The sequence below is a fragment of the Liolophura sinensis genome, chromosome 13 (genome assembly GCF_032854445.1).
Source record: "Liolophura sinensis isolate JHLJ2023 chromosome 13, CUHK_Ljap_v2, whole genome shotgun sequence".
NCBI classification, from domain to species: domain Eukaryota; kingdom Metazoa; phylum Mollusca; class Polyplacophora; order Chitonida; family Chitonidae; genus Liolophura; species Liolophura sinensis.
The window spans coordinates 25281990-25307620 of record NC_088307.1 but is presented as its reverse complement, the minus strand read 5'-3'; the positions used below and the strand labels follow the sequence as shown (position 1 = coordinate 25307620).

The 25631-nt window shown below is 39.4% G+C and overlaps 1 protein-coding gene across 3 annotated transcripts; it reads right to left on the bottom strand.

The window, feature by feature from the left end:
- Positions 1-248: 248 nt before the first annotated feature.
- Positions 249-25146, bottom strand: LOC135480301 (uncharacterized). Of its 3 annotated transcripts, none has more exons than XR_010445923.1 (4): positions 24799-25145; positions 7946-9274; positions 5296-5467; positions 249-4194 (listed from the first exon to the last, which is right to left on the bottom strand). XR_010445923.1 is itself a non-coding variant. In XM_064760109.1 (4 exons), the coding sequence occupies exons 2-4, from the start codon at positions 8138-8140 to the stop codon at positions 3884-3886; spliced, it is 678 nt and encodes a 225-aa protein (XP_064616179.1). In that variant the 5' UTR covers positions 8141-9274; positions 24799-25146; the 3' UTR covers positions 249-3883. The 3 variants fall into 3 exon arrangements, 1 of the variants encoding a protein (XP_064616179.1); XR_010445924.1 differs by having other exon boundaries at positions 5296-5448; XM_064760109.1 differs by having other exon boundaries at positions 24799-25146.
- Positions 25147-25631: the final 485 nt, after the last annotated feature.

Below are 25631 nucleotides of genomic sequence, written 5' to 3'. Positions count from 1 at the left end.
CTAACGTTAAGAAGGTAGTTCGCGGGCATTATACTGTATTTTTGTTTGTCTGTCTCAACCAGAGTTATCGGCAACGCAATCGCGTTTCCCTAGAAACGCATTCAGCTTTCATCAATAACAAAAACAAATACCAAAAAATGCATGCTGACACATATAGTGCATGCATGTAGAAGAATGCATTTGTCAAAGACAGAAACCATGAGATATCATATCAAAGCTTACACTACAAAAACGAAGTCAAAGTCGTTAAATTTTGTTCAGTTTTTTTATTAATTCAGTTTTTGTAATTTATTGTTCATTTGAAGCACTGCAGTTTAAACCAAGACTCAAGCATGTAAATGGTTTTAATAATGTACATATATATGGCACACTGTATAATTGCAGAAATATTTGCACTAAATTAAATTGCAAAAATTAAAATTTCTGTACTCAAAGCACCTCACACTAAAAGCAGAAAGACTATATTCATAAGTCCTCAGCAAGCACGTACTGTATGTTACAGATGCACATGGTTGATGGACTGAAGTAGAACAATGGACACTAAATGTATACGTAGTCTGCGATACCATCATGCGTCTCCTCAACAACAACAGAGTAAACTAGTCCCTTTAGCACCTTGTCGCAAGAGCACGCACACAAATGCGCACACGCACGCATACAAAATAATTTTAAACATTCGATTTAAACATGTGTATGCTCCAAAATGAGTGAACGGTAACGCATAGAATATTTTCCTCAAAATACGACAAACGATGTCTGAAAAGGGTCAAAGGTCAAATCTGCGGGCTTACCCGCATGCACAGATGTACATAAAACCAGCTGAACCCAATGAGTCTATGGCTTTGGAAATGACATGAGATCGCTCGCATTCGGGCATTCTGTAAGATGGTATAAGATAACATTTCCTTAGTAACAGACGTCTGGGCGAAGAAAATTGTCTTCCCAATGTCAGAGCGTAGGAAAATGGTGTTGGAAATTTCTAGGTTACCTTGTCGCCATTTATTTAGAATACTGACATAATATAAAAGGGCTATATATACAAAATCACTATACACACTAAAAATATGCGTCTCGTTACTTTGGAATGAATGAGACGTGATTATATTAGTCCACAACTGAAACTTTTACACAGTAAAGTAGTGGATATTTTCAGTAAATAGAAATAGTCCAGCAAGTATGGCCTTCTGTTATTTAGTGTAAAAACCCGAACAACATGTAAAAATGTTTCTTACTGGTGTTGTAAACATGTGAATAAACCTCGTATGGTAAGGCGGGAAATCGGCCCCAGTGCAAGGAATTGCGCACCTCAAGAACCGAAACTGACTATAGCCGTGAGTGATAACTGTTGACATACTCGTAAGGCCACTTGTTTTAGTTCTGTTTTACTCTTCTTTTCATGTTATATGACAAGCATGCGATTTATAAAGCTCCTAACAAGCGCTGAAGCGATGTTTTGGTCTAAGATTCGAAAAACACTATCCTACTTCAGTCACGCTGAAATACATATTCTTGCAGTAGACACTGTCAAGTTTGGGTAATCACTGCACAAGAATGGTAACATTCTGAAATGTTCTTGAGCTATACTCTAATCAATGAAGCAAATACATAACATATGTACATGTAACTTTCAGCCTTATACTTTCGCTCTGCATGTTAATATCAATGATAACTAGACGGCCTCATGTGCTCTCGACAAGGATTCAGGTATGATTTCGCTATTCCGTGTCACACATTATTTAATACTATACCTTAACAATCCAGCCTAATTCATAATAACACTTACATAACGCAAAAAGGTCTATATATTTATTCACACAACAGTGTGCTTCCAAAGGAAAAAAAATAAACACGAAGTTTCGAACTCTTCCTAGAGGAGCAACATATTCTCCAAAATGATCTCGTTAGTTCAGTGTACTATGAAGGATGCCATCCGATCTTTTACACAAAAATGGATTTTAAGCTAGCCAGAGTATTACAAAAGTGATCACATAATAAAGTTTATGTTTTACATACGAAGACAAACGTTAACGAAGATGAAACTTTCACAGTACCTAGAAATACACAAATGAAAGTTTCAGTAAAAATATTAACGTTGATCTTCATACTGTAAATTAAGAACACAGTGATTGCTCGAAACATAGGCGTTTTTTATCAAGAGTGAATTTTTGGCGGGTTATCACTAAGCAACCATCTCTTTTATGGCCATATAAGTTTTATGGGTGCTTCGACCAAATTTTATACGTCTGATTCGAAAAATTTACTCAATTTTGCTGGGATTTAGAAATTTGCACTTTCTTATCGTACCTCTCTGAGGTCGATTCTCCGCCTTGCCGTACCAGCTCCTTTATTATGTAAACATGTCACATGTTTACCATAGTTAACACTTTTACATGTTTATCCGCTTTTTGCGCTTAATAACACACGTATTACTGGAAAAAGTCTATTTGTGTTTACTGAAATATCCACCACGTTATTATGCAAACATTTTGCATGTTCACAATAATAATCATATATGTTTGATTGCTAAACACAATCTCTAGGAATAAAACATCAGTTTGTACGCGTCTATAAAATCTGACAGAAATGTGTATATGAATGAAACAATTATTTCAAGTGTGTACCCATGGAATGTGTGTAAAATCGACAAATGTATCAGATGTACTCTTACTCTCCTAATCTCAGCGGATTATACCCCTACATCCCTTTCTCCTATTTCTCGCTCATAAACACAGACTCATTCTCGGCTTTACTGTGAGTATTATAAAAACAGTATAAACTACGAACTGGTTCATTGTTGTTGTTGTATTGATTTGAGTCGATCGACAACGCAAGTCGTTTAAAACAGTTACTTTCCACTGCCATTTTTTTTGTTCCATTTCACCCTATTTGCCAAATCTTAAAAGCTTTTAGTCTCCTAATGTTGAAATTTCTCTTTAATCTCCTTCCCAAAATTTCTTTTGTATAGCTCGAACGTTGTTAGAGCTTTAAAATGGATCACATGACCTAAATCATCCAGTAATATTTTTGTAAGAATTTTCCATTTCTCCGTTCTATTTCTGTCATTTGATCGGCTCTCTCATATACTCAAAAAAATTAATCTGTTAATTTTAGCAGAAAGTCTGTTGTCTGATTGATGCTAGAATGTACTCTGTTATTGTAACACAACATTCCTTCATATTCAACATAACATCCTGTTAGTCTAATAAAGAATCTTTATGTTGAATTAATAGAATATGTGTGGTATATTAAACACAACAATCTCATGGTATAGCAGAATACATTCTAGCGTCACTCAGACAACAGACGTTCTGTCACAATTAACAGGTAATTTTTTTTTAGTTTACCGCTTTCAGCAAGAATTAACCTGTGTTAATCATCTGAAATAACGAAAAGTATGCTGAGGTATAATGCACTGTTAGTATGAATGTAAATTCCACATGCACAGGAAGGTAAATCCCGTCATAATGTGTATCACATCAACCAAGATTCTCTCCATGTAGGTAAAATTAGCGTGTTGCATTTGCTCTTCACGTTATGGATTTCATCATGTTAAACACGTGAACGTTGAGACAGTTTGGGACAGTTTTGTTAAAAGTCGACACAGCCTTCGCATCCTAGTCCCAGAGTTCTCGATGTATATATATCATGGAGTCACAAAAAAATGCGTGATTAGAAAACATATTTGGTTTGTTTCGTGAGCATGAACTACGTCATCGTAATGAACAGGTAACCCAAGAAATACAACAACAAGGATGTCCTCCCCAAGAGACACTCCACACGACTGAAAACAAATGATTTGGGTATTTCCTCTGTTATGTTTAGCGATGTCCCCACCCCAACTTTACACCCCCATACCCACCCCACCTCACAACTCCATCTTCACTTACAGGTCACAATAATACTCTCGCCAATGGCCGCCACCGTAACTGAACTGTTCTGGTAGGCATGCGTGGTGACCTTTCGTGCGACAATTCATGCGCCCACGTGCTCCATGCATCTCTAAGTATTTTATTCCGTACATCGTTCGAAAACTAGAGAAGAGGTATGTTTTCACTGGGTACTTCCGTCCGTGAATGTAAGTATGCATTATGGAATTCTCCTCAACAACGCTCACAGGCTGTTGATACATACAATTGTAACCAAATTCCCCCGCCGCGCGGAAAACCAGCTCTTGTCTCCCGTCTCCCAGAGATTCTGAAATGAAATGACGTCATCATTTTTAAACGTGTATTGGATAGTTTTTTACGCCATATTCAAGAATATTTCACTTATATCACAATCACCATTTTGATGGACAGAAACTGGGCAGAGCCCCAATAAAACCATGACAATCCGTAGGTTGCTGACAGACCTTCCCACGTACGACCGGAGAGGAAGGATATGGGTTAAAAAAAAAACACGAAATTAAAAGGCCAAGTTAGATGAAATTGTCGCAAAAGACTGCAATTAAAGCCTTCAAAGGAATTTCGAAAGGCTTATCTATAATGTAACAGCTAGCGTGTCCAGTGATACGCAAAGCAAAGATAGCCATGATATGCCACGACATGCCTGAAATACTGCCAACGTGGCGTTACCCCAAAGATAGTTATTCATTACCTTCTGTTGTTAGCAACGAGTTGTTTATTAACTGAATAATTTACAAATTTTTTCTTTACTGTGTCAATTCGTACTCCGGACTCCTTACAGCGCAATCATCGCTCTCCACCTTTCGCTTTACATCACTGTCAAAAATACACAAACTTGACCTTTGGAGCCTGTAAGACGAACGTAGACTTGTTAGGCTTAGCCTCATCACTTGTCTACTCCCGCGGAACTATTTAAGCAGAATGCATCAATGAAAATGTTTCGGGTTTTTGGTGGAATCATGTTGTACATACTAGATATAGAGTATAGATATACAGATATATGTATGTAGATATAGAGAATACATATGTATAACGTATTATTAGAGACAAAGGTTGAGACGGGTTGTTTGAGTTTTCTGACATCACTTCCTGTCTATCACCCTGCCCCCAGTGACCCATTGTATTTCCGTAGGTGGGAGAGGACCAAGAGTCTGGAGTAAACCACCTGCGTTTTGACGAACTTTTTCACGTGACGCACATATTTTCATTCGCAGAGCGTACTCAATATGTATGACACATTGGCGAGAGCAAAGAACCTTTTGTTAGGCCACATCAGCAGCTCTATTACCACCACTGGCTGATATTGCTATGACTGAAGGTTCTTTGGCGACAAATTTCAGTTTTCACTCGTCCTTCCCTCGATACATAAATCTAATGCCTGTTCCCTTACCTCTGGCGATTGTGGCCGGAATGCCTCTGTCCTTGCAAAGTTTAGCTAGACCTTCGTGGACGGGTTTCCAGTCGTGAAAGAAGCCCAGGTCTATGTCAACATCCCACGGCAGTAGGCCTCCAGTCTTCACGCCGCCAAGGGGTACTCCTGAGTCTATGAAGAAAGAAATATTCTGGAACAAAAACAATACTGCGCACATTGTAGTTATACGTAAACACATCAACACTTTCATCACACCACACTGCATGGTTATGCTACTCTACAATACGATTCTTACACATTCCTGTACGGTTATTGCACCGTACTGTACGGTTATTGCACGTTACGGTATACTTACTTCATTGTGCCATACGGTTATTGCACGTTACGGTATACTTACTTCATTGTGCCATACGGTTATTGCACGTTACAATATACTTACTTCATTGTGCCATAGGGCTATTGCACGTTTATAAACCGGTAGTGTGTGCCTATTGCACGGTAGTACACGGTTATTGCACGGCACAGTGCAATTATTTTTTTGCACAGTAAGATACATTTATTGCCTGTCACAAAACTGTTATTGCACAGTACCGTACGGGCATTACACGACACTGTGCGGTTATTGCACGTCTGTGTACGTTTATTGCACGTCACTGTACGATTAGAGCACGATACCGATCAGAAATGTATCCGCAGGTTGGCATATCAAAATTGCCCTGCAGTGCAATCTGGAACCGTTCAGTAAATCGTGAGTGAGTGCTTGGGGTTTAACGTCGTACTCAACAATTTCTCAGTCATATGACGACGAAGTATATCGTGATTACAGACTGTGTTGTGTACCGAAAGGAAATGAATACATTATGTGAATTTATCTCTCACGGTATATTCAGTACCGGTACGTGTATAAGCACACGTCCACGCACATATGCACTTTTGCTAAGCGCCCTATACATGTTATACACTGTAATAACAACGTGTATTTTACTGTAAACCCTCCTTGCAACTCTTCGAGCTGCCCTACATTTTCTTGCTGACAACCGCTCGTTTCTGACTGTAAAATCACGACCAGTTACAGTTGTAGTTCCATAAGTAGAATTCTGTAAACTGACAATATCGTCCCATGTTTTTTTATACACAGCCAAAGTGTTGCAAAAGTACATATGGCCAATCAAAGATACGCCTAGAAGATGTTACACCCATAATAAGTGTACTAATGCGAGATGCATTCCATTTGTCTGTAAATGTAGGTATATTTACAGTATTTTACTCTGTTGTGTGTGCTGTGTATAAACTTTCATACGGTGTACACATGATGTGTTGGGGCCCTCAGGTCGAGGTTTGCCTGCTAGCGCGGCACAATGACCCAGGTGTATGTATATGACTCATCAATACCGGTCTCTGTGAGTTCAAGTCATCCACTGCTAGCTTCCTCTCCGGTCGTACGTGGGAAGGTCTTGCAGTGGGCTTTTCGAACAGGTTGAAAAGTAAATGTTGTGTGTGTTGAACTGAAAGTCCGTTGAAGCAGCCTGCAGCAGACGATCGTTTATTTGCCAATGAATGTTAGGTGAATGTTCGACTTTAATATGCGTACACTCAAAATCCGTGCTTTACTACGTTTTAAGGAGGCTACAGGTAGACCACCTGGTAATGATCAGATTCCCTAATAATCTGAGAAGCAGAGACCTATACATGTACATATTCTGTTCGGGATGTAGCCATGCAATTAATGTACGTAGCGAATGTTGGAAGTGTATTAGAGTACGTGGGAAGATGCATCAGCAGCCTGCGGACGGTCAGGGCTTTTCTCCATGCCCACCCTACCACCATGATGTCAGAAAACCCATGAACTCTATGTCAATTTATAATTCTAGTTCATAATTATACTTTATATAGAGGCAATCTTTATCTAAAGTGTGTGCAATATAATTTTAACCAACAAATTAAAAAATGTTATTGATGAATGCTGATTGAATAGTTCCGCGGAAGAGCAAGAGTGATGCGGTTAGGCCTAAGTGTAAACAAGCCTATGTGCTTCGCACAGACTCCAAAGGTCAAGCTTGTCTATTCTGAGAGTGAGAGTCCGACGCGTCGTAAGGAGTATGTCACGCTTATCTTATTTTGTTCGAGCACTAATCGAGAACCATAATTCTAATTTGTGCACCGACTCGTTTAAGCACGTCTGTTGCCAGTGACTGAGGGGTGTCATGTGGTTGATATACAGTCTAATAAAACTGCTCAAATAGCTGATAACGCATGAATAAATAGCTTACACACCTAATACAGATGTAACAATCCTTGTTCAACGTCACAGTTCATAGATTAACGGCTCCAGAGATTCCATATCATCATAAACGGCCTTCGTATTTGGCTTGGAATGCCCCTTAGAACACCTCTTGGAACACCCATTGGGACACCCGTTGGAACGCTAATTTGGACACCACTTGGAACGCCCATTGGAACACCCCTTTGAACGGTTTCCACTGTTGCAAATGCTATCAAGCCACGAATACAAAATACATTTTGAGAGACCGACCAGACTACCAGGCGACCAGACCGACCAGACCGACGGACGTCTGCACATGACTGGATCAATACCCTTCAGTCAAAATTAACCGAAGGTAAACAAATCATAAGAAATATATGCATAAAAATGGTTGGATATGATTACCTTGGATTCCAGGAAGTCCGCAGCTAATTCCAGATCTAGCAGAAGTCCGCGTGCGTACATCGGACTGGCGAAGTAACCATCTCTGTTATAATCATAGCCGTAATTTCTCTTCAAAGAGCTGTAATGCTTCGAATCCAATGCCTTGACTTCACGTTTAAAGTTGTCTCGAACAATGTACAGTTCGTATTTTTTCATAAAGGCAAACTTCAGATCGGCTTCAGTAGCTGCAGGTAAAGAAGGAGGAAAGCACTTTTTTGGAAACTGTGAATTGTACTTCTGGTCGGAGGCCCGTGATCGCTTTACCTTTCACTCGCCAAAAGAAATCCGTGGTTGCCATGGCATCCAGATTAGAATCAAATTGGCCAAGTTCGATTACTCTTTTTTTTCGTCCCATGAAGGAAGAGGATGTTTCTTCGCAAACCATCATGTCGTCCACGCTGTACCGATACTCAAACGTTTGTGACAGTGTCCAGTTGCACATGCGCAATCGGTAACAGGGAACCTCCAGCACGGGATACCGTGCACCGGTCTGATTACGTAAGAAAGATCCACCAATGAAATCCAGTTCCGGTATCTTTTCCAGCGCGTGGAGTAGCCACGAGACACTGATGTCGGAGTTTTGTGGCGGTAACTGGACACTGGATGATAAGTACAGGAAATAAGGGGATTTTACCTTATCAATCATTGTTGCCAGTGCTTTTCCTTCCTTCTCTATGTTTGGTAAATATTCGACATTTTGTGAGAACGGAATGTCGATAGTTTTCGTCGAAGATATGATCACTTTGATATTTGGATACTCTTGGAGCACATTGTCTATTCTGGATTTTAAACAACTGACATCTTCGTCATAGGAAAACATTACCACTGTCACATTTTTTTCCATTCTTTTTCGAGCTTCCGCCAAGTTCAAATCTCGACCCAACTCTCGAGCTTCTGGTATTTCACGCGATACCATTTTGGTAGATTTTAGCAGATTTTCCAACTCGGCTACCCGACTTCTCAACTCAAACAGTTCTCTGTTGCCTTCATTGTGACCCATGTATATCACCTTGACAACCATTATGCTGACACACAGGAAAATAGAGATCATACAGAGTTTCCTGAAAAAGCGGGGGAACAAAAGTTTCTCCATGCTTTCTCCTTTACTGGGTTAGGTTGATATGATAACAGTTGTAGTTAAATGACTGCCAAATGGATAGGTAAAACTTTGTGTCAATAACTCTGGAAACCATTGTGTGTATCAGGGTATAACGGCCAGCATATCAGTCAAATTGGCGCCAGAACAGCCGCGACATCGTGAAACCTCGGTAAGCTGTTCTCTTCCATTAACTGAAATAAATAAAACCATAACACATAGTGATTATTAATTTTCTAACCAAACGCCAACTATATTTTAAAAAAAGTTTCATACATTCTGGTGTAGACATACCTGTAAATGTGGGTAAATGGTTTGATGTGAACATGTGGGCAAATGGTCTGATGTAAACATATGGGTAAATGCTCTGATGTAGACATGTGGGTAAATGCTCTGATGTAGACATGTGGGTAAATGCTCTGATATAGACATGCGGGCAAATGCTCTGATGTAGACATGTGCGTAAATGCTCTGATGTATGCATGTGGGTGAATGATCTTATGTAGATATTCGAGCGGATGATCTGAAGTAGACATGCGGGTAAATGGTCTGCTGTAGACATGTGGGTAAATGCTCTGATGGAGACATGTAGGTAAATGGTTTGATGTGGACATGCGAGTAAATGTTCAAGTGTAGACATAATGATGAATGCTCTGATGTAGACATGCGGATGAATGCTCTGATGTAGACATGTGGGTAAATGCTCTTATGGAGACATGAAGATAAATGGTTTGATGTAGACATGCGGGTAAATGTTCGGATGTAGACATGCGAGTAAATGCTCTACTGTAGACATGGGGATGAATGCTCTGATGTAGACATGTGGGTAAATGGCCTGATATAGACATGCAGGTGAATGCACTGATGTAGACATGCGAGTAAATGTTCAAGTGTAGACATAGTGATGAATGCTCTGATGTAGACATGTGGGTGAATGCTGTGATGTAGACATGCGTGTAAATATTGAATGCAGGCGAATGCTCTGATGCAGACATACGGGTAAATGCTCTGATATAGACATGCAGGTGAATGCACTGATGTAGACATGCGAGTAAATGTTCAAGTGTAGACATAGTGATGAATGCTCTGAAGTAGACATAAGGATGAATGCTCTGATGTAGACATGCGGGTAAATGCTGTGATGTAGACATGTGGGCGAATGCTCTGATGTAGACATGTGGGTAAATGGTTTGATGTAGACATACGCGTAAATGGTGTGATGTAGACATGTGGGTAAATGCTCTGATGTAGACATGTGGGTAAATGCTCTGATGTAGACATGTGGGTAAATGGTCTGATGTAGACATGAGGATGAATGCTCTGTTGTAGACATGTGGGTAAATGCTCTGGTGTAGACGTGTGGGTAAATGGTCTGATGTTGACATGTGGGTAAATGCTCTGATGTAGAACCCACAGCGACCGTATTGGTAAGAGGCCCCTGGGTCATTGCGCCTCGCTGGCGTAGAGGCCCCCGTTATGCAATGTAAAAAGTTTGATAATACTTGTGTGAGTAGATTAGATTATCTTATCCTCCTACCACAATGCTGGTCGCCGTCGTATGATTGAAATATTCTTAAAGGCGGTGTAAATGAAATGAAAAAATGAAATAAATATATAACAATGCAAATGTATTAAAATGACACAACTTGTGATATGTTGTAAGAGCTAAAATAATACAACTCGTAACGTGTTGTGAGTGTTCAAATGACACAACCTGTTACATGTTGTAAGTGTTAGGATGACACAACTTGTTGCTGTAAGTGTTAAAATGATACAATGTGTTACATGTTGCAACCTATGCAAACATCTTAACATGTTACGCCACGTAACGATTGCTTGCCGGCTGTAGCATAATTTTACATTACAAGATCTTAAACATTTATTATAATAAAAATAATAATAATATCATTATTATTATGATTATGGTTGTTGTTGTTGTTGTTGTTGTTGTTGTTGTTGTTGTTGTTGTTGTTGTTGTTGTTGTTGTTATTATTATTATTATTATTATTATTGTTGTTGTTGTTGTTGTTGTTATCATCATCATCATCATCATTATTATCATCATCATTATTATTATTATAATGCCCATAGTACAAAAGCAGATTTAGATACAGGATATAGGTCAGCTACATAATCGACCCACCCCAGTACAACATATTCGTTTCGTGTACGTTCTTTTGCTACGGTTTCTGAAGCAGCAGATACCAGAGCATTCACAATACCATCATAAAATTTATCTATAATATATTTGTGATTGGAGCGACAGTCACTTCCATTGCGTAAAAGAATATCTACTGGTGGTGATAATTGCGATAGTTTCTTGCTAGCTGACTCATAATAAAGACACCGTTCATAATCATTAAATAAACTCCAGTCAGTATAAACATGACTGTGTGAGGCATGACACTTAGAAGGATCTGTCAAACTAGGTAATGCGTCCCAATGTAGAGAGACGCACATAGGCCCATGATCAGATGATATTACACCGTAAAAGACTTTGATACACTGAGTGGATATATTAACACTGAATGACGTAATGCAGTAAAGGTTTCAGAGTAGATGTATCAGTTACACTGTTAATTCCTATTAGCCTGCTGTCACCATAGTCAACAAAATCTACATTCTTAGCTAACGATTTCGAGTATAGCAAGACCGCCAAATGGCCTGCCTTTGGCAAGTGAGGTTTAGTAGAACCTCAGGATATGTAGAATTCAGGATATGTAGTTCAGAGTTCTACAACCATGACTCTCGTAAAAGACATAGATCACTTATATCACAAAGATGCTTAATTTCAGAGAAACAACTCTTTAACGATCGACAATTGTACGATGAAATGCGTAAGTTATTGTATTGTGATAATGTGTCAGAATTATCTGTCTGTCTGATTACGATCATAGGTGTCATAGAGGTACCATTCCGATACATAGTGTCTATTCCCTAGAACAGTGTCATTACCTTGTGAATCACGAGACTCATGAGCCATGTAAGAATCTCTGGAACGTCATTTAAAATACTTTCTCACAAGTACTTCCTCAGGTCAGTATTATGAACTGAGCAGTGATTTTGCCACTTTGCCACTCTCAAGCATCCAGAATGAGGCATATGAATCAAAGTTTGTTTGTAGTTGTTCACAGTCTATGTCAATTATTAGACTGTTGGTGCACATACATCTTAATATCACTGGGAGTTGTATTGGGATCCAGTCGGGTGACAAATTTAACTCCACGGGCGGGTAACTCCTCACCCCACGCAGTATGGATCGTTGTCTGCCGACAACAGTAAATCCAGCATCATCTCGAGACTTCGAGGTTTTCGATGTCACAACTGTCGAATGCAGAGCTGTTTGTGTTTCGTTCTTCGCCGTTGAAGATGAATGATCAGTCCCTCGAGGACATGCTTCTGCGTCATCTGTCGTCGTATCGCGGCTGGGTGTCGTCTGAGGTCGACCACTGGGTGACTCAGTGGGGTCTCGTCATCTGTCGTCGTATCGCGGCTGGGTGTCGTCTGAGGTCGACCACTGGGTGACTCAGTGGGGTCTCGCGTTATAAAACCTCCTTTTGCCTGATCTGCATCGCTTATATTGATAACATTTTCGCCACCTATCGCATCAGCAGTTAGATCAACTGACAAATTAGGTGACTGTGATGCATTTGTCGGTGTTGTTGGAATAGTCACATTTCGTATTTGAGTGGTTAATTTCGTTTGGCACTTTTCAGAGATTTTGTCTAACTTTTTGTTCAATGTTACTTGCGACAGGTTCAAGGAGTCGATTTTACTATTGACGTCGTTCACCAGAAGTTTTAGGCTATTGAGCTCACAAATTAGTGTGGCTACATCGATATGGTTGGTAGTTACAAGTGGCAACCGGCTCAGTTTTTGAGCAACAAAACAGGGGACATCTTCAGGTTCAAGCTCCTGAATAATTTTGGCAATGTCCTGCAGGGTCAATTCCTTTTTGTTAGCGATAGGATCGTTTTCTGCATTTTCCGCTTATAAGATTGCCGCAACATTTCAGTAGAATGTCTTTAGCTCCTTGAACCACATATTCCGAATAAACATCCCCACATAATTTTACCATAGTGTTCACTGGCAAAATGTCAATTTTATCTACCACGTAGCAGAAAAGTTCACATATTATTGGTCCAGGAATCTTGCAGGTAACGGAGGTATAACTTTTCTTTAGGTTACAAGGACTAGACTCAATCGGGATCTCAGGCTACCAGGCTATAACGGTAATTAACATGCGTTCCATATTCTGAAAAACTGTATTGGTTTTAATGGTAAAAAATAATAAGCTGTTAAATTTAACCGGAAAACTGACGTTGCTAAAATGCAGGAAATTGTTCTTTTGAATGTAGCACAAGTATTCTTTTAAATCAACATAAAGACGGTGTTAGACTAATAGGATGTTATGTTGAAAGTGAAACAAGTGTTATTTTGTAATAACAGAATACTTTCTAGCAATACTCACACAACAGACATTCTGTTATAATTGACAGACTATTTTTTGGAGTGTGAATGCTGCGTGTTGTTTACATAATGTTTAAAAATGAATTGACCAGCAGATGAGAGCAAAACTGGACTTTAACAAAAAAAAGTACAACTTGACACATAGACGGAAAGATGTTGTATTTCCAATACAAGAAAACAATTTAAAAAATGGAATAGAATAAAATCCGCATTGAATTTGTTTTGTATTTTATTACCCATTTTGAAAGTTAACACTCGCATAAAACGAGGCTGATATTTAATTGATTTGCGTTGTTCTGGAATGATAAAAAAAAAATCGATTGAATTTGTGCTGATCAATCTTCTCCAAAAATCTCCTGAATGGCCTCTTTACGCAATTTACTTATTTACTGGATTGGTAATTTACGCAGTAATAAAGAATATGTAACAAATACGACGGCGGCTCTATAAGAAATAAACGCATAATCTTCCCATGCCACGTTATAGTAGGACCTATGTAAATATGTACAAAGCACAGTTGAAGGAAGGTGTCAACTATTTGAGCACGCGTTTATGCCAGTAAACATAGCTTCCAGTTCCCAACTTCCCGATTCGATTTTGAAAGGTAAATATAAGCGATTCCGAAGCTAACGTCACTAACATCGCAAGGTCGCAAGAAGTTCGACCTTCTCCCATACTTTAGCCCCTCCCGCCGTCCCCGGTTACATGTCACATTTCATTTCTGTAATCTAACTAATATTTACTTATCATAAATTCTCAAATTTGACAACACCTGCTTCAACCCTGTTCAACGCCGTATAACATTCAAGATAAAAATACCCAGTGCAAAGCAAGCATTAGAATGAAGGCAATTTTGATTAACACGGTATTTTACTAACAGTGCGACATATTTTATTGGTGTCTTATTTCAATCTTCGTATAGGGGTTTCGTGATTACAAGTAGACGCCAACACTCGTTCGGCTGATTGCACAGTCTGACATTCTCTGAAAACCACTTGTCTTCCACAGACATGGTGTGCATATATGTATGTCTGATATGGAAAACTTTCGTCAGAAACTTGCCATGTATAGGTCGATGACTGCCATCAATAGACAAGCTTGACCTTTGGAGCATGTGATATGCACGCAGGCTTGTTTAGAAAGTCTCGTCACTTGTGTCCTTCCGCGGAACTATTTAATCAGCATTCATCAAAATTGTTTTAGATATTGGTTAGAATCATATTGTACACACTGTAGAATAAAGAGTGCTTAGTGCGTGTTTGGGGTTTAACGTCGTACTTAGAATAAAGAGTGCTTAGTGTGTGCTTGCGGTTTAACGTCGTACTTATAATAAAGAGTGCTTAGTGTGTGCTTGGGGTTTAATGTCGTACTTAGAATATTTATTTTATGTATTTGATTGGTGTTTTACGCCGTACTCAAGAATATTTCACATATACGACGACGGCCAGCATTATGGTGGGTGGAAACCGGGCAGAGCCCGGGGGAAACCCACGACCATCCGCAGGTTGCTGGCAGACCTTCCCACTCACGGCCGTAGAGGAAGCCAGCATGAGCTGGACTTGAACTCACAGCGATGGCATTGGTCAGAGGCTCTCTGGGTCATTACGCTGAGCTAGAGCGCTAACCGACAGAGCCACGGAGGACCCCGTACTTAGAATATAGAGTGCTTAGTGAGTGCTTGGGGTTTAACGTCGTACTTATAATAAAGAGTGCTTAGTGAGTGCTTGGGGTTTAACGTCATACTTATAATAAAGAGTGCTTAGTGTGTGTTTGGGGTTTAACGTCGTACTTAGAAGAAAGAGTATTGAGTGAGTGCTTGGGGTTTAACGTCGTACTTAGAATAAAGAGTGCTTAGTGAGCTCTTGGGGTTTAACGTCGTACTTAGAATAAAGAGTGCTTAGTGAGCTCTTGGGGTTTAACGTAGTACTTATAATATAGAGTGCTTAGTGAGTGCTTGGGGTTTAACATATGATAAAGAGTATTGAGTGAGTGATTGGGGTTCAAAGTCGTACTTAGAACAAAGAGTGCTTAGTAAGTGCTTTGGGTTTAACGTCGTACTTAGAATAAAGAGTGCTTAGTGAGCTCTTGGGGTTTAACGTAGTACTTATAATATAGAGTGCTTAGTGAGTGCTTGGGGTTTAACATATGATAAAGAGTATTGAGTGAGTGATTGGGGTTCAAAGTCGTACTTAGAACAAAGAGTGCTGAGTAAGTGCTTTGGGTTTAACGTCGTACTTAGAATAAAGAGTGCTGAATGAGTGCTTTGGGTTTAACGTCGTACTTAGAATAAAGAGAATGCATGCGCATAAATTATTATTAGAGACAAAGGTTCAGACGGATTGTTTATGTTTTTTGACATGACTTCCTGCCTCATCACCGTCACCACAGTGACCTCGGCGTTATTAAAGATTCCTGTACTAAATTTCCTATTGGTGGCATTGATGTAAAGCGAAAGGTAGGGAGCGGCGCATTAGCTGTAAGGGGTATGGTGAAAAGTGAGTAAAGTGATTTAAAACTTCAGATTATATATGGTAGTCTGCAGTGACCCAAAGTTGTAATTGACGTCACATCAATAGTTGTTGTTTGAAGTAGTTAGTTTCAAGGTCACATTCGGCGAATGCATTCATAAATCTATATGCACATGCATTTTGAATGCTGAACCCTATAACTGATATGACGTCACTGGTACTATTATGGTTTACACAGTCCCCTGTAGAATCCAAAGTTTCAAAGGTGTGTATTATGTTGAAAAAATTCTAAAAATATAAATTGAACAATTCTGATGGACAGTGTTTACAGATCTTTCATCTGACTCACGTTATATACTTCACGTTAGTGTTTTTTTTTTTTTTTTTTTTTTTTTGCCTTTGACTAAATAGCACCTTAACGTCCAACTGGCATTAGCTGAATTTGGCAAAATTGTATGATTTCTTCTCCTCAAACTCTGTTTATAAAACGTTCACTGTCATCATCTAATGTCACAGAGGACGAGTTAGATCATGTTTGGGTTTCCCTTGGCTTTCAGGACGTGCTCTTTACTACTGTAGCATTTAACAAATCCCATTTCTGAAAATACGGATCGTTTGTTCTGTTTCCTTTCCCACTTATCACTGGATAAGCTTCTGAAAATTTTTTTTGAAGACAAAAATATACTGGAGCGTCCAGGTTATGTATAGATATATTGGCCATCATAAAGTCGCTACCTATTTTCCTGTTTCGCGTAATTATATTGGCCATAATAAAGTCGATACCTATTTTCCTGCCTCGTATAATTATATTGGCCATGTAGATAATGTAGATTTTGTTCCTCAAGGGAGCATAGTCTACAGTAGACCTCACAACCTAAGATTGATTTGGCCTATGTATGTTTCAGTGACCCAGCTAAGTGTTTTCCACATAGCTGCTTGACCTTTCTGCTATCATTCCAATTTAACCGCAATAGTCGGTACTATCAATTGACTATCTGTGTTATTGAGTAAAAATAGCCGTTGAACAGTGCTTCGTATTACGTTAACTGTCACAGCTTAAAGACAACTGTTACTACCTAGGATTAACTGTTACAGTCTAAGGCAAACTGTTACAGCCGTAGGACAATTGTTACAGCCTAAGAACAACTGTTACAATCTGATAACTGTTACAGCCTAAGGACAACCGTTACAGCCCCAGGACAATTGTTACGGACCGAAGATAACCGTTACAGGCTAAGGACAACTACTACAGCCCGGGATACTTATTACAGCCCTTGGACAATTGTTAAAGCCCGAGGACAACAGTAACAGCCCGGGCTAACAATTACATCCTGAAGTCAATTGTCTAAGTCAAACTATTACAGCCCAAGGACAACCGCTAAAGTATAAGGACAACTGTTACAGCCCGGGACAACCGTTACAGCCCTAGGGCAGCTGTTACAGCCTAAGGGCAATTGTTACAGGTTCAGAACAACTATTATAGACGGAGAACAACTGTTACAGCCCCAGGACAGCTGTTACAGCCTCAAGACAACTGTTACAGCCCCAGGAAAACTGTTACAACACAAAGGCAACTGTTACAGCCTAAAGACAACTGTCAAATTCCACCTATTTTTCATTCTTCAACATTTAGTATAAAAGTAGTTGCATTCGAAGAAATATCTGTGCTCATAGATGGAGGGATAGTGCTAAAAAGGTCGACAATTCTTCTGTTTAATGTTATGAAATACTTGTTCAACGAGCCATTACATTTTAATTTCATTTTTCCCATTTTAAATTTCAAAGAACATAATATTTAGGCAAATCAACAGTGTGAAAATAAACACAGATTGCACACCTCTTCAAACAAAATCTCGAAACAAAATTGACAGAATATTTCATTTTCTGAGCGATGGCAGAATAGATAACAAGTTATTTCTACAATCTATATTATGTTATATATGACCGGACTATTCTGTTATTCTGTAACATAATTTCAAAGTTGCAATATCATTATCTGTTCTGTCATGACTCGGAAAACATAATATTGTGTTAAAGTTAAACAGGTTAGTTTTTAGAGTAGAGAGTTTGAGGAGAGAAGTCGTTTGACGCATGAAATACATGGTCATACAGGCAGGGGAGTTAACCAAGTCGATTTGAATTGTGATACCTGTGAACTCCATAAATTGTCTGTATAATATATATGCAATATTTTTCTGTATTGTACAACAGATGGAAGCGATGTAAATATTTCTGCAGTGTATAGTGCTATAGGAACTGCTGTTACCTGTTGTAGAAATATAATACCATCCAATTACGTTTACCCTCATTTAATGCCTGTACCTATACATCCTGTACGTATTTATTCAATTCGTCTTTGTACGTTTACAGCGCACTGGCAGAGAAAAAAAAAACGTAATTGCTTATGTTACTACATGTACGTAATTTGATGTAAATTTTCAGTAAGAAGGGAGACGGCTGTTTAACTGCAGAAAAATACCCTGTAGCCCAAACTACAAGCAACTTTTACGGTAAAATATACACTATTTGTTATTACAGTGTATATTTGCACCTGCTAACATTTCTTTTTGCTACGGGTACCGTCCTTTGGACCGATACAGGACCGATTTTCTTCCCAACTAATAGGGATATGGCTAAGCAGTGATCGATCCTTCGTCTGAACGCAACCTGTATGCCTATATACTTACAGCTGCCCTAGAGCAGCCGATAACTTTGTATCGAGTACATGTGGTATAACAACATATACAGCATATAGAGTAACACTGGAGTAAAACCAGAGCACCGACCACAGTGTTACAATTGGCAAATACTCATGTAACCGGTGAAACACGGATTTTTGTCACTTTACCTCATTTAGGGTCATGTGATGTTTAACTTGTAGAAACCTCTAAACACGGCACAGTGGCTTAAGCAGATTAGAAAAAAAATTCAGTGGTATTAGCTGTTTCTGGCCAAAACCAGTTTATTAAACATTCGCTGTCTAGGAAAATGGCCTGGGATATCACAGAATTAGTTTTGTATTACACAGGGTGTAGAAAAGGGTAGGTCTGTAGATAAACTACATGTGGGTTGGTTGATTCGCATGAACTCGTTACAGCTGACAGTGAGCGCACAGCACTCCGTTACATTTAATGTATTTATTTGTGTTTTACGCCGTACTCATGAATCTTTCACTTATGCGACGGCATTATGGTGTGAGGATACCGGGCATAGCCCGGGGGAAACCCACGACCATCCGCAGCTTGCTGGCAGAGCTTCGCACGTACGGCCGAAGAGGAAGCCAGCATGCGCTGGACTTGAAGAGCAACCGCATTGGTGAGACCCTCACATTTAAGATACCGACGGGTAGACCTTAAGCAACATGTTATATCATGAGGTAGATTGGAGTTTAAAGTGCACATGACATATCCGGAACTTTAGGCAGACAAACAACTGTACACATCTCATATTTGATAAAGCGTTGTATTCCCTCTGACAGTCACACAAAAAAACTCAGATTTGGTAGGAAGGCTACGAGTCGCATCAGCCATGGAACATTCTCTTGTGTTATTGTACTTTATACACATGTAACACTTCGGTTCAATGCTGTACTTTATGAGATACTACCCCTAACATTTTGTGTAATGTTGGATTGATTGTGATACACAATACACTAAGGCAGGTGTATTGTGGCCGAGTAAGTTAGCACGCAAGAATGTACTCAAGAATATTTCTCTTATTCAGTTAAGGCTAACATTATGGTGGGAGGAAATCGGGCAGAGCAGGAGGAAACCCACGACCATCCGCATGTTGCCGCAAGACATTGCCACGTACGGCCGGAGACGAAGCCAGCATGAGCTGGACTTGAACTCACATTTGACAGCGCTGGTGAGAGGCTCCTGAGTCTAGCCCCTCGGTTGATAGAATATATTCTGCTATTTTAGCAGATTGTTCTGTTAAACACAACCCACATATTCTACTATTTCAAAACAAAAATTCTACTAGACTAACAGGATATTATGTTGTAACAACAGAATACATTTACCATTACTCAGACAAAATACTTTCTGTTAAACTTAACAGATTAATTTTTCAGTGTGTACTTTAGTTCAGGTTTTATTGTTCAGGTTTTAAGTGCTCAGGCTTTGAGTGTGGTCCTTAATGGATAGTCGAAGGTTTCGTTCAATAGATAGCCAAATAACTTACGTAGTCGTACATTGTGACATTGTAAACAACAATAGAAACAGGAAAAACACCTGATATAATAAAAGATTGTGAGTATAAATGGCAAATTTATCTCTCCCTATTTCCCGATCTCTCCCTATCTTTCCTTCTCTCCCTCTCTCCCTCTTTCAATCTCTGCCTCTCTAGCTCTGTCCCTCCCTTTTCCCCGCTCTCCCCCTGTCCCTCTTTCAGTCTTTCCCTCTTTACATCTCTGCCTTTCTCCTTCTCTACCTCTAGCTCTCCTTCTATCTCTGTATTTCTCCCTCTCTCCCTCTAGCTCTCTTTCCTTCTCTACCTTTCTCCATCTCTCCCTCTAGCTCTCCCTCTTTATTAGACCGGAAGTTCCTAAGAACTGAATGAAGTCTACCGCTCCAGATTATGGAATACACCATGATGGCATATATTCTGCAGATTGATCGCATCCGGGTATATCGCGTTGTCATGGAGACGAGCTGTAGGATTTCGAATTGCAGACACTGTCAGGCAATCTCCAAGCTAGACTTGTTTCAAGCTTATAGCTCGGGTCGTGTTTTCCCAGCTATAAGCCACGGAGTGTTTGTGAGCGTGTGACAGACATGTGTGTCCCTTGACAAGTTTTGACAGATGTTACATAGCCTTTAAAGAGGGCCCCTTGTAACAATAGAATAAACTCAGGCACCTATGCGTGTGACATATTTTAACCTGACCTCTGATTTTTGCATTAGATATGATGACAACACTGCATCCGGAGTAATTCTAGACCAATAATGAAATATGTAATGAACAATTTTTCTCCTTTTCTAATCTAATAAACAATTTTTTTCTCATTTTCTAACGTAAGGACCTCTGATGCAGGTCATCAGTTGTTTTCAATGGTCTACTCATTAAAAGTGATGACAATACTGCATTCAGAGTAATTCTAGACCAGTAACGGCTACTGAACAATGGAATGAACAATTTTTCTCATTTCCTAACGTAATGACCTCGGTGAAGGTCATCAATTTTTTCAATGGTCTACTCATTAAAAGTGATGACAATACTGCATTCAGAGTAATTCTAGACCAGTAACGTCTACTGAACAATGGAATGAACAATTTTTCTCATTTTCTATCGTAATGACCTCGGTGAAGGTCATCAATTGTTTTCAATGGTCTACTCATTAAAAGTGATGACAATACTGCATTCAGAGTAATTCTAGACCAGTAACGGCTACTGAACAATGGAATGAACAATTTTTTCTCATTTTCTAACGTAAGGACCTCTGATGCAGGTCATCAGTTGTTTTCAATGGTCTACTCATTAAAAGTGATGACATTACTGCATTCAGAGTAATTCTAGATCAGTAACGGCTACTGAACAATGGAATGAACAATTTTTCTCATTTTCTATCGTAATGACCTCGGTGAAGGTCATCAATTGTTTTCAATGGTCTACTTATTAAAAGTGATGACAATACTGCATTCAGAGTAATTCTAGATCAGTAACGGCTACTGAACAATGGAATGAACAATTTTTCTCATTTTCTAACGTAAGGACCTCTGATGCAGGTCATCAATTGTTTTCAATGGTCTACTCATTAAAAGTGATGACAATACTGCATTCAGAGTAATTCTAGACCAGTAACGGCTACTGAACAATGGAATGAACAATTTTTCTCATTTTCTAACGTAATGACCTCGGTGAAGGTCATCAATTGTTTTCAATGGTCTACTTATTAAAAGTGATGACAATACTGCATTCAGAGTAATTCTAGACCAGTAACGGCTACTGAACAATGGAATCAACAATTTTTCTCATTTTCTAACGTAATGACCTCGGTGCAGGTCATCAATGTTTTCAATGGTCTACTCATTAAAAGTGATGACATTACTGCATTCAGAGTAATTCTAAACCAGTAACGTCTACTGAACAATGGAATGAACAATTTTTCTCATTTTCTGACGTAATGACCTCGGTGAAGGTCATCAATTGTTTTCAATGGTCTACTCATTAAAAGTGATGACATTACTGCATTCAGAGTAATTCTAGACCAGTAACGGCTACTGAACAATGGAATGAACAATTTTTCTCATTTTCTAACGTAATGACCTCGGTGAAGGTCATCAATTGTTTTCAATGGTCTGCTCATTAAAAGTGATGACATTACTGCATTCAGAGTAATTCTAGACCAGTAACGTCTACTGAACAATGTAATGAACAATTTTTTTCATTTTCTAACGTAATGACCTCGGTGAAGGACCCTAAAACGCCAATCAAATAAATATAAAATTTATAAAACGTAATGTGTACATTAGCCGAACACTGTAGAATCTCGGTCAGTATGAAATTATGAATAGAAAAGTTGCAGCTTATTCATTCCCAGACGCAACAACCTCTCAAGTAAATGTAATTCACGCACACCCATATTCCATATGCTAAAATGGTTCCATATTGCTTCTCTATATTATATTTATTTATTTATTTATTTGATTGGTGTTTTACGCCGTACTCGAGAATATTTCACTTATACGACAGCGGCCAGCATTATGGTGGGTGGAAACCGGGCAGAGCCCGTCTCTATATTATTGTGATGCTGGTCACAATTTGTAATCAGGAACACTCAAGGCAGGATTTACTTATGTACTGAACACTTTATGAACGATAGGAAAACATGCACATATAAATTAGACAGATTCACACCAGCTGGTGTAACTTCATCTATGGCACAATTGTATCGCAGAGTCGGTGGTTCCGGGGCTCTGGGTTTACTTCACGCGACAATACATTTTTATACAAAAACATACAGCATAGTAACAAACAAGTTTTAACAAGGTTTACAGACATACAATTCTAACAATAACGTACATGACTGGTCCTGATATGCAGCGTTGCGGTGGACTAAAACAGTAGGTGGTCACCAAGCCTACAGTTCCACTGCAAGACCAGATTAAAGCAGATTATGTGTAAGGCCTACTAACATTCACAATACAACAATATTATAACGCTACAGCCTGTTTGAACGTACAGGAATTGAATGTCAGCTTCTCCATAGAGTATGAAATTGCTCAGTAACTTCAAGGCTCAAGATGTTATGAGATAAATATTCACCATCAGCTACCACCATTATTACTACGCGATGTTTTATTCAACCCCTCATCTTGAATAATGCCGTTTAGATCTGTTTCCAACCCCTCATCTTGAATAATGACCGTTTAGGTCTGTTTCCAACCTCTCATCTTGAATAATGACCGTTTAGGTCTGTTTCCAACCTCTCATCTTGAATAATGGCGGTTAGGTGTGTTTCCAACCCCTCATCTTGAATAATGACCGTTTAGGTCTGTTTCCAACCTCTCATCTTGAATAATGGCCGTTTAGGTGTGTTTCCAACCCCTCATCTTGAATAATGGCCGTTTAGGTCTGTTTCCAACCCCTCATCTTGAATAATGACCGTTTAGGTCTGTTTCCAACCCCTCATCTTGAATAATGGCCGTTTAGGTCTGTTTCCAACCCCTCATCTTGAATAATGGCCGTTTAGGTCTGTTTCCAACCCCTCATCTTGAATAATGGCCGTTTAGATCTGTTTCCAACCCCTCATCTTGAATAATGGCCGTTTGGATCTGTTTCCACCCCCTCATCTTGAATAATGGCCGTTTAGGTCTGTTTCCAACCCCTCATCTTGAATAATGGCCGTTTAGGTCTGTTTCCAACCTCTCATCTTGAATAATGGCCGTTTAGGTCTGTTTCCAACCCCTCATCTTGAATAATGGCCGTTTAGATCTGTTTCCAACCCCTCATCTTGAATAATGGCCGTTTGGATCTGTTTCCACCCCCTCATCTTGAATAATGGCCGTTTAGGTCTGTTTCCAACTTCTCATCTTGAGTAACACATATTATATTATTTGTTGTTTTTTTGTTGATTGCAGTTACGATATATTTTTGTCAGTTTAAGTATGGGATTTTCCTTTCGGTTTTCATGTTGGTTGTTGTGATATGACAATTAGCCTAAAGCTTTATAGCAAATGACATATTGTTAATCAGTCATTCGTCAAGATTTGCCCAGTATAGTAATCAGAGTTATAATTATTTGTTGCATAATGCAGTCGATAACAGTAGAAAAACAACAATTCTTTTAAGCTTAAAAGTAAGAAAGAAAAGTTGTGATTGTGAAATTTTATCAGATGGCCTTTTTTAACACATTATCCACTTCAAACTGGTAAGCCTACGAGATCAACACAAGGCCATATGCATTTTCCTGGGAGACAAGATTAGCTTTATGGAAGCTAGAATGGCGCATAATATAGAACTTAGCATAATTTAAATTTGGTGGACTGGTTACCTCTGCAGAAGACACCCCGATTCATTTTGGCTATGTGGCCCGGGTTACCATATTTACTACATCGTACAGAATAACTGAAAAGGGTTTCGGAGGTGGTAAGAAGGGATAGTTACTAGTCTTCGCCCACCCAGACAGAATACACCGTTTTCCCCATTTCCGCCTCGTCTGAAGTTAGCTCTAAGTCTATATGGACTTAAACGTCGATTGTTTTTGTATCTAGATAACAGGATTCGAGTGTGTCTAGAGACATGTAGGAAAGGGAAAAAAATACTGGTGAACTTACCTCCTCAATGTGTCGACCATATGCATGTTGATGCGCCAGTGCGATATGAGAATGTGTAGATTTGCTCAACACGCTGCGCCCGTAACAACCCTGCTCGAAATGCTGGACTGGAGTAGATGAAACCCTCGAATGCAGCCCAATATTAACGATACCGCCAGCCAGAGCCTTTCATCGATCTGCCACAGAACACACACACACGGACATACAGAGGTCGGAACGAGGCTCATGAGTGGGGTTAACAGCCATTGAGGCATGCACTGTATACACAAAACCCTTTTGATACCAGACCTACATATGTTCCTAGCCTTCCATTGATTGTTGTTCAGTATTCTATTGCTGCAGCTGGCAGCATTTGGATTCATACATCGGAATGAGCTGGGCCCAGTGAATCTCGCCAATTAACGCCATCAACGAGACTGCGAGGCAACAGTAGGGCGCGCGGCATGGGTCTGGGGTATTTATAGGCCTCAGTCCAAAAGAATTAGGGCAATGGGAAGTTCCTAGGCTCAAAAGCCAGTTTTCCTAAAACACTGTGGTATTTCATATCAGCGTTGGTATCTACATTGTGTATGAACGGTTACGAGTTTCCTTGTTCAGTGCATTTACTGACCAAAAGGAACTAATTTTATGCCACCGAATTACTTGTTAACTGCACAAGCGTGGTTGAATTTTTTCCTTAACGCCGAGCAACTAAAGAACATAAAACCAGAGCAGCGACGGCAGTGTGATATAGCTGGTAAATGGTCACACGTAACAGGTTAAAGTCGGCCTCTTGTCAATTTACCTCAGTTAGGGTTATCTTCTAACTGTACATGTCAATGCTTATATGATAA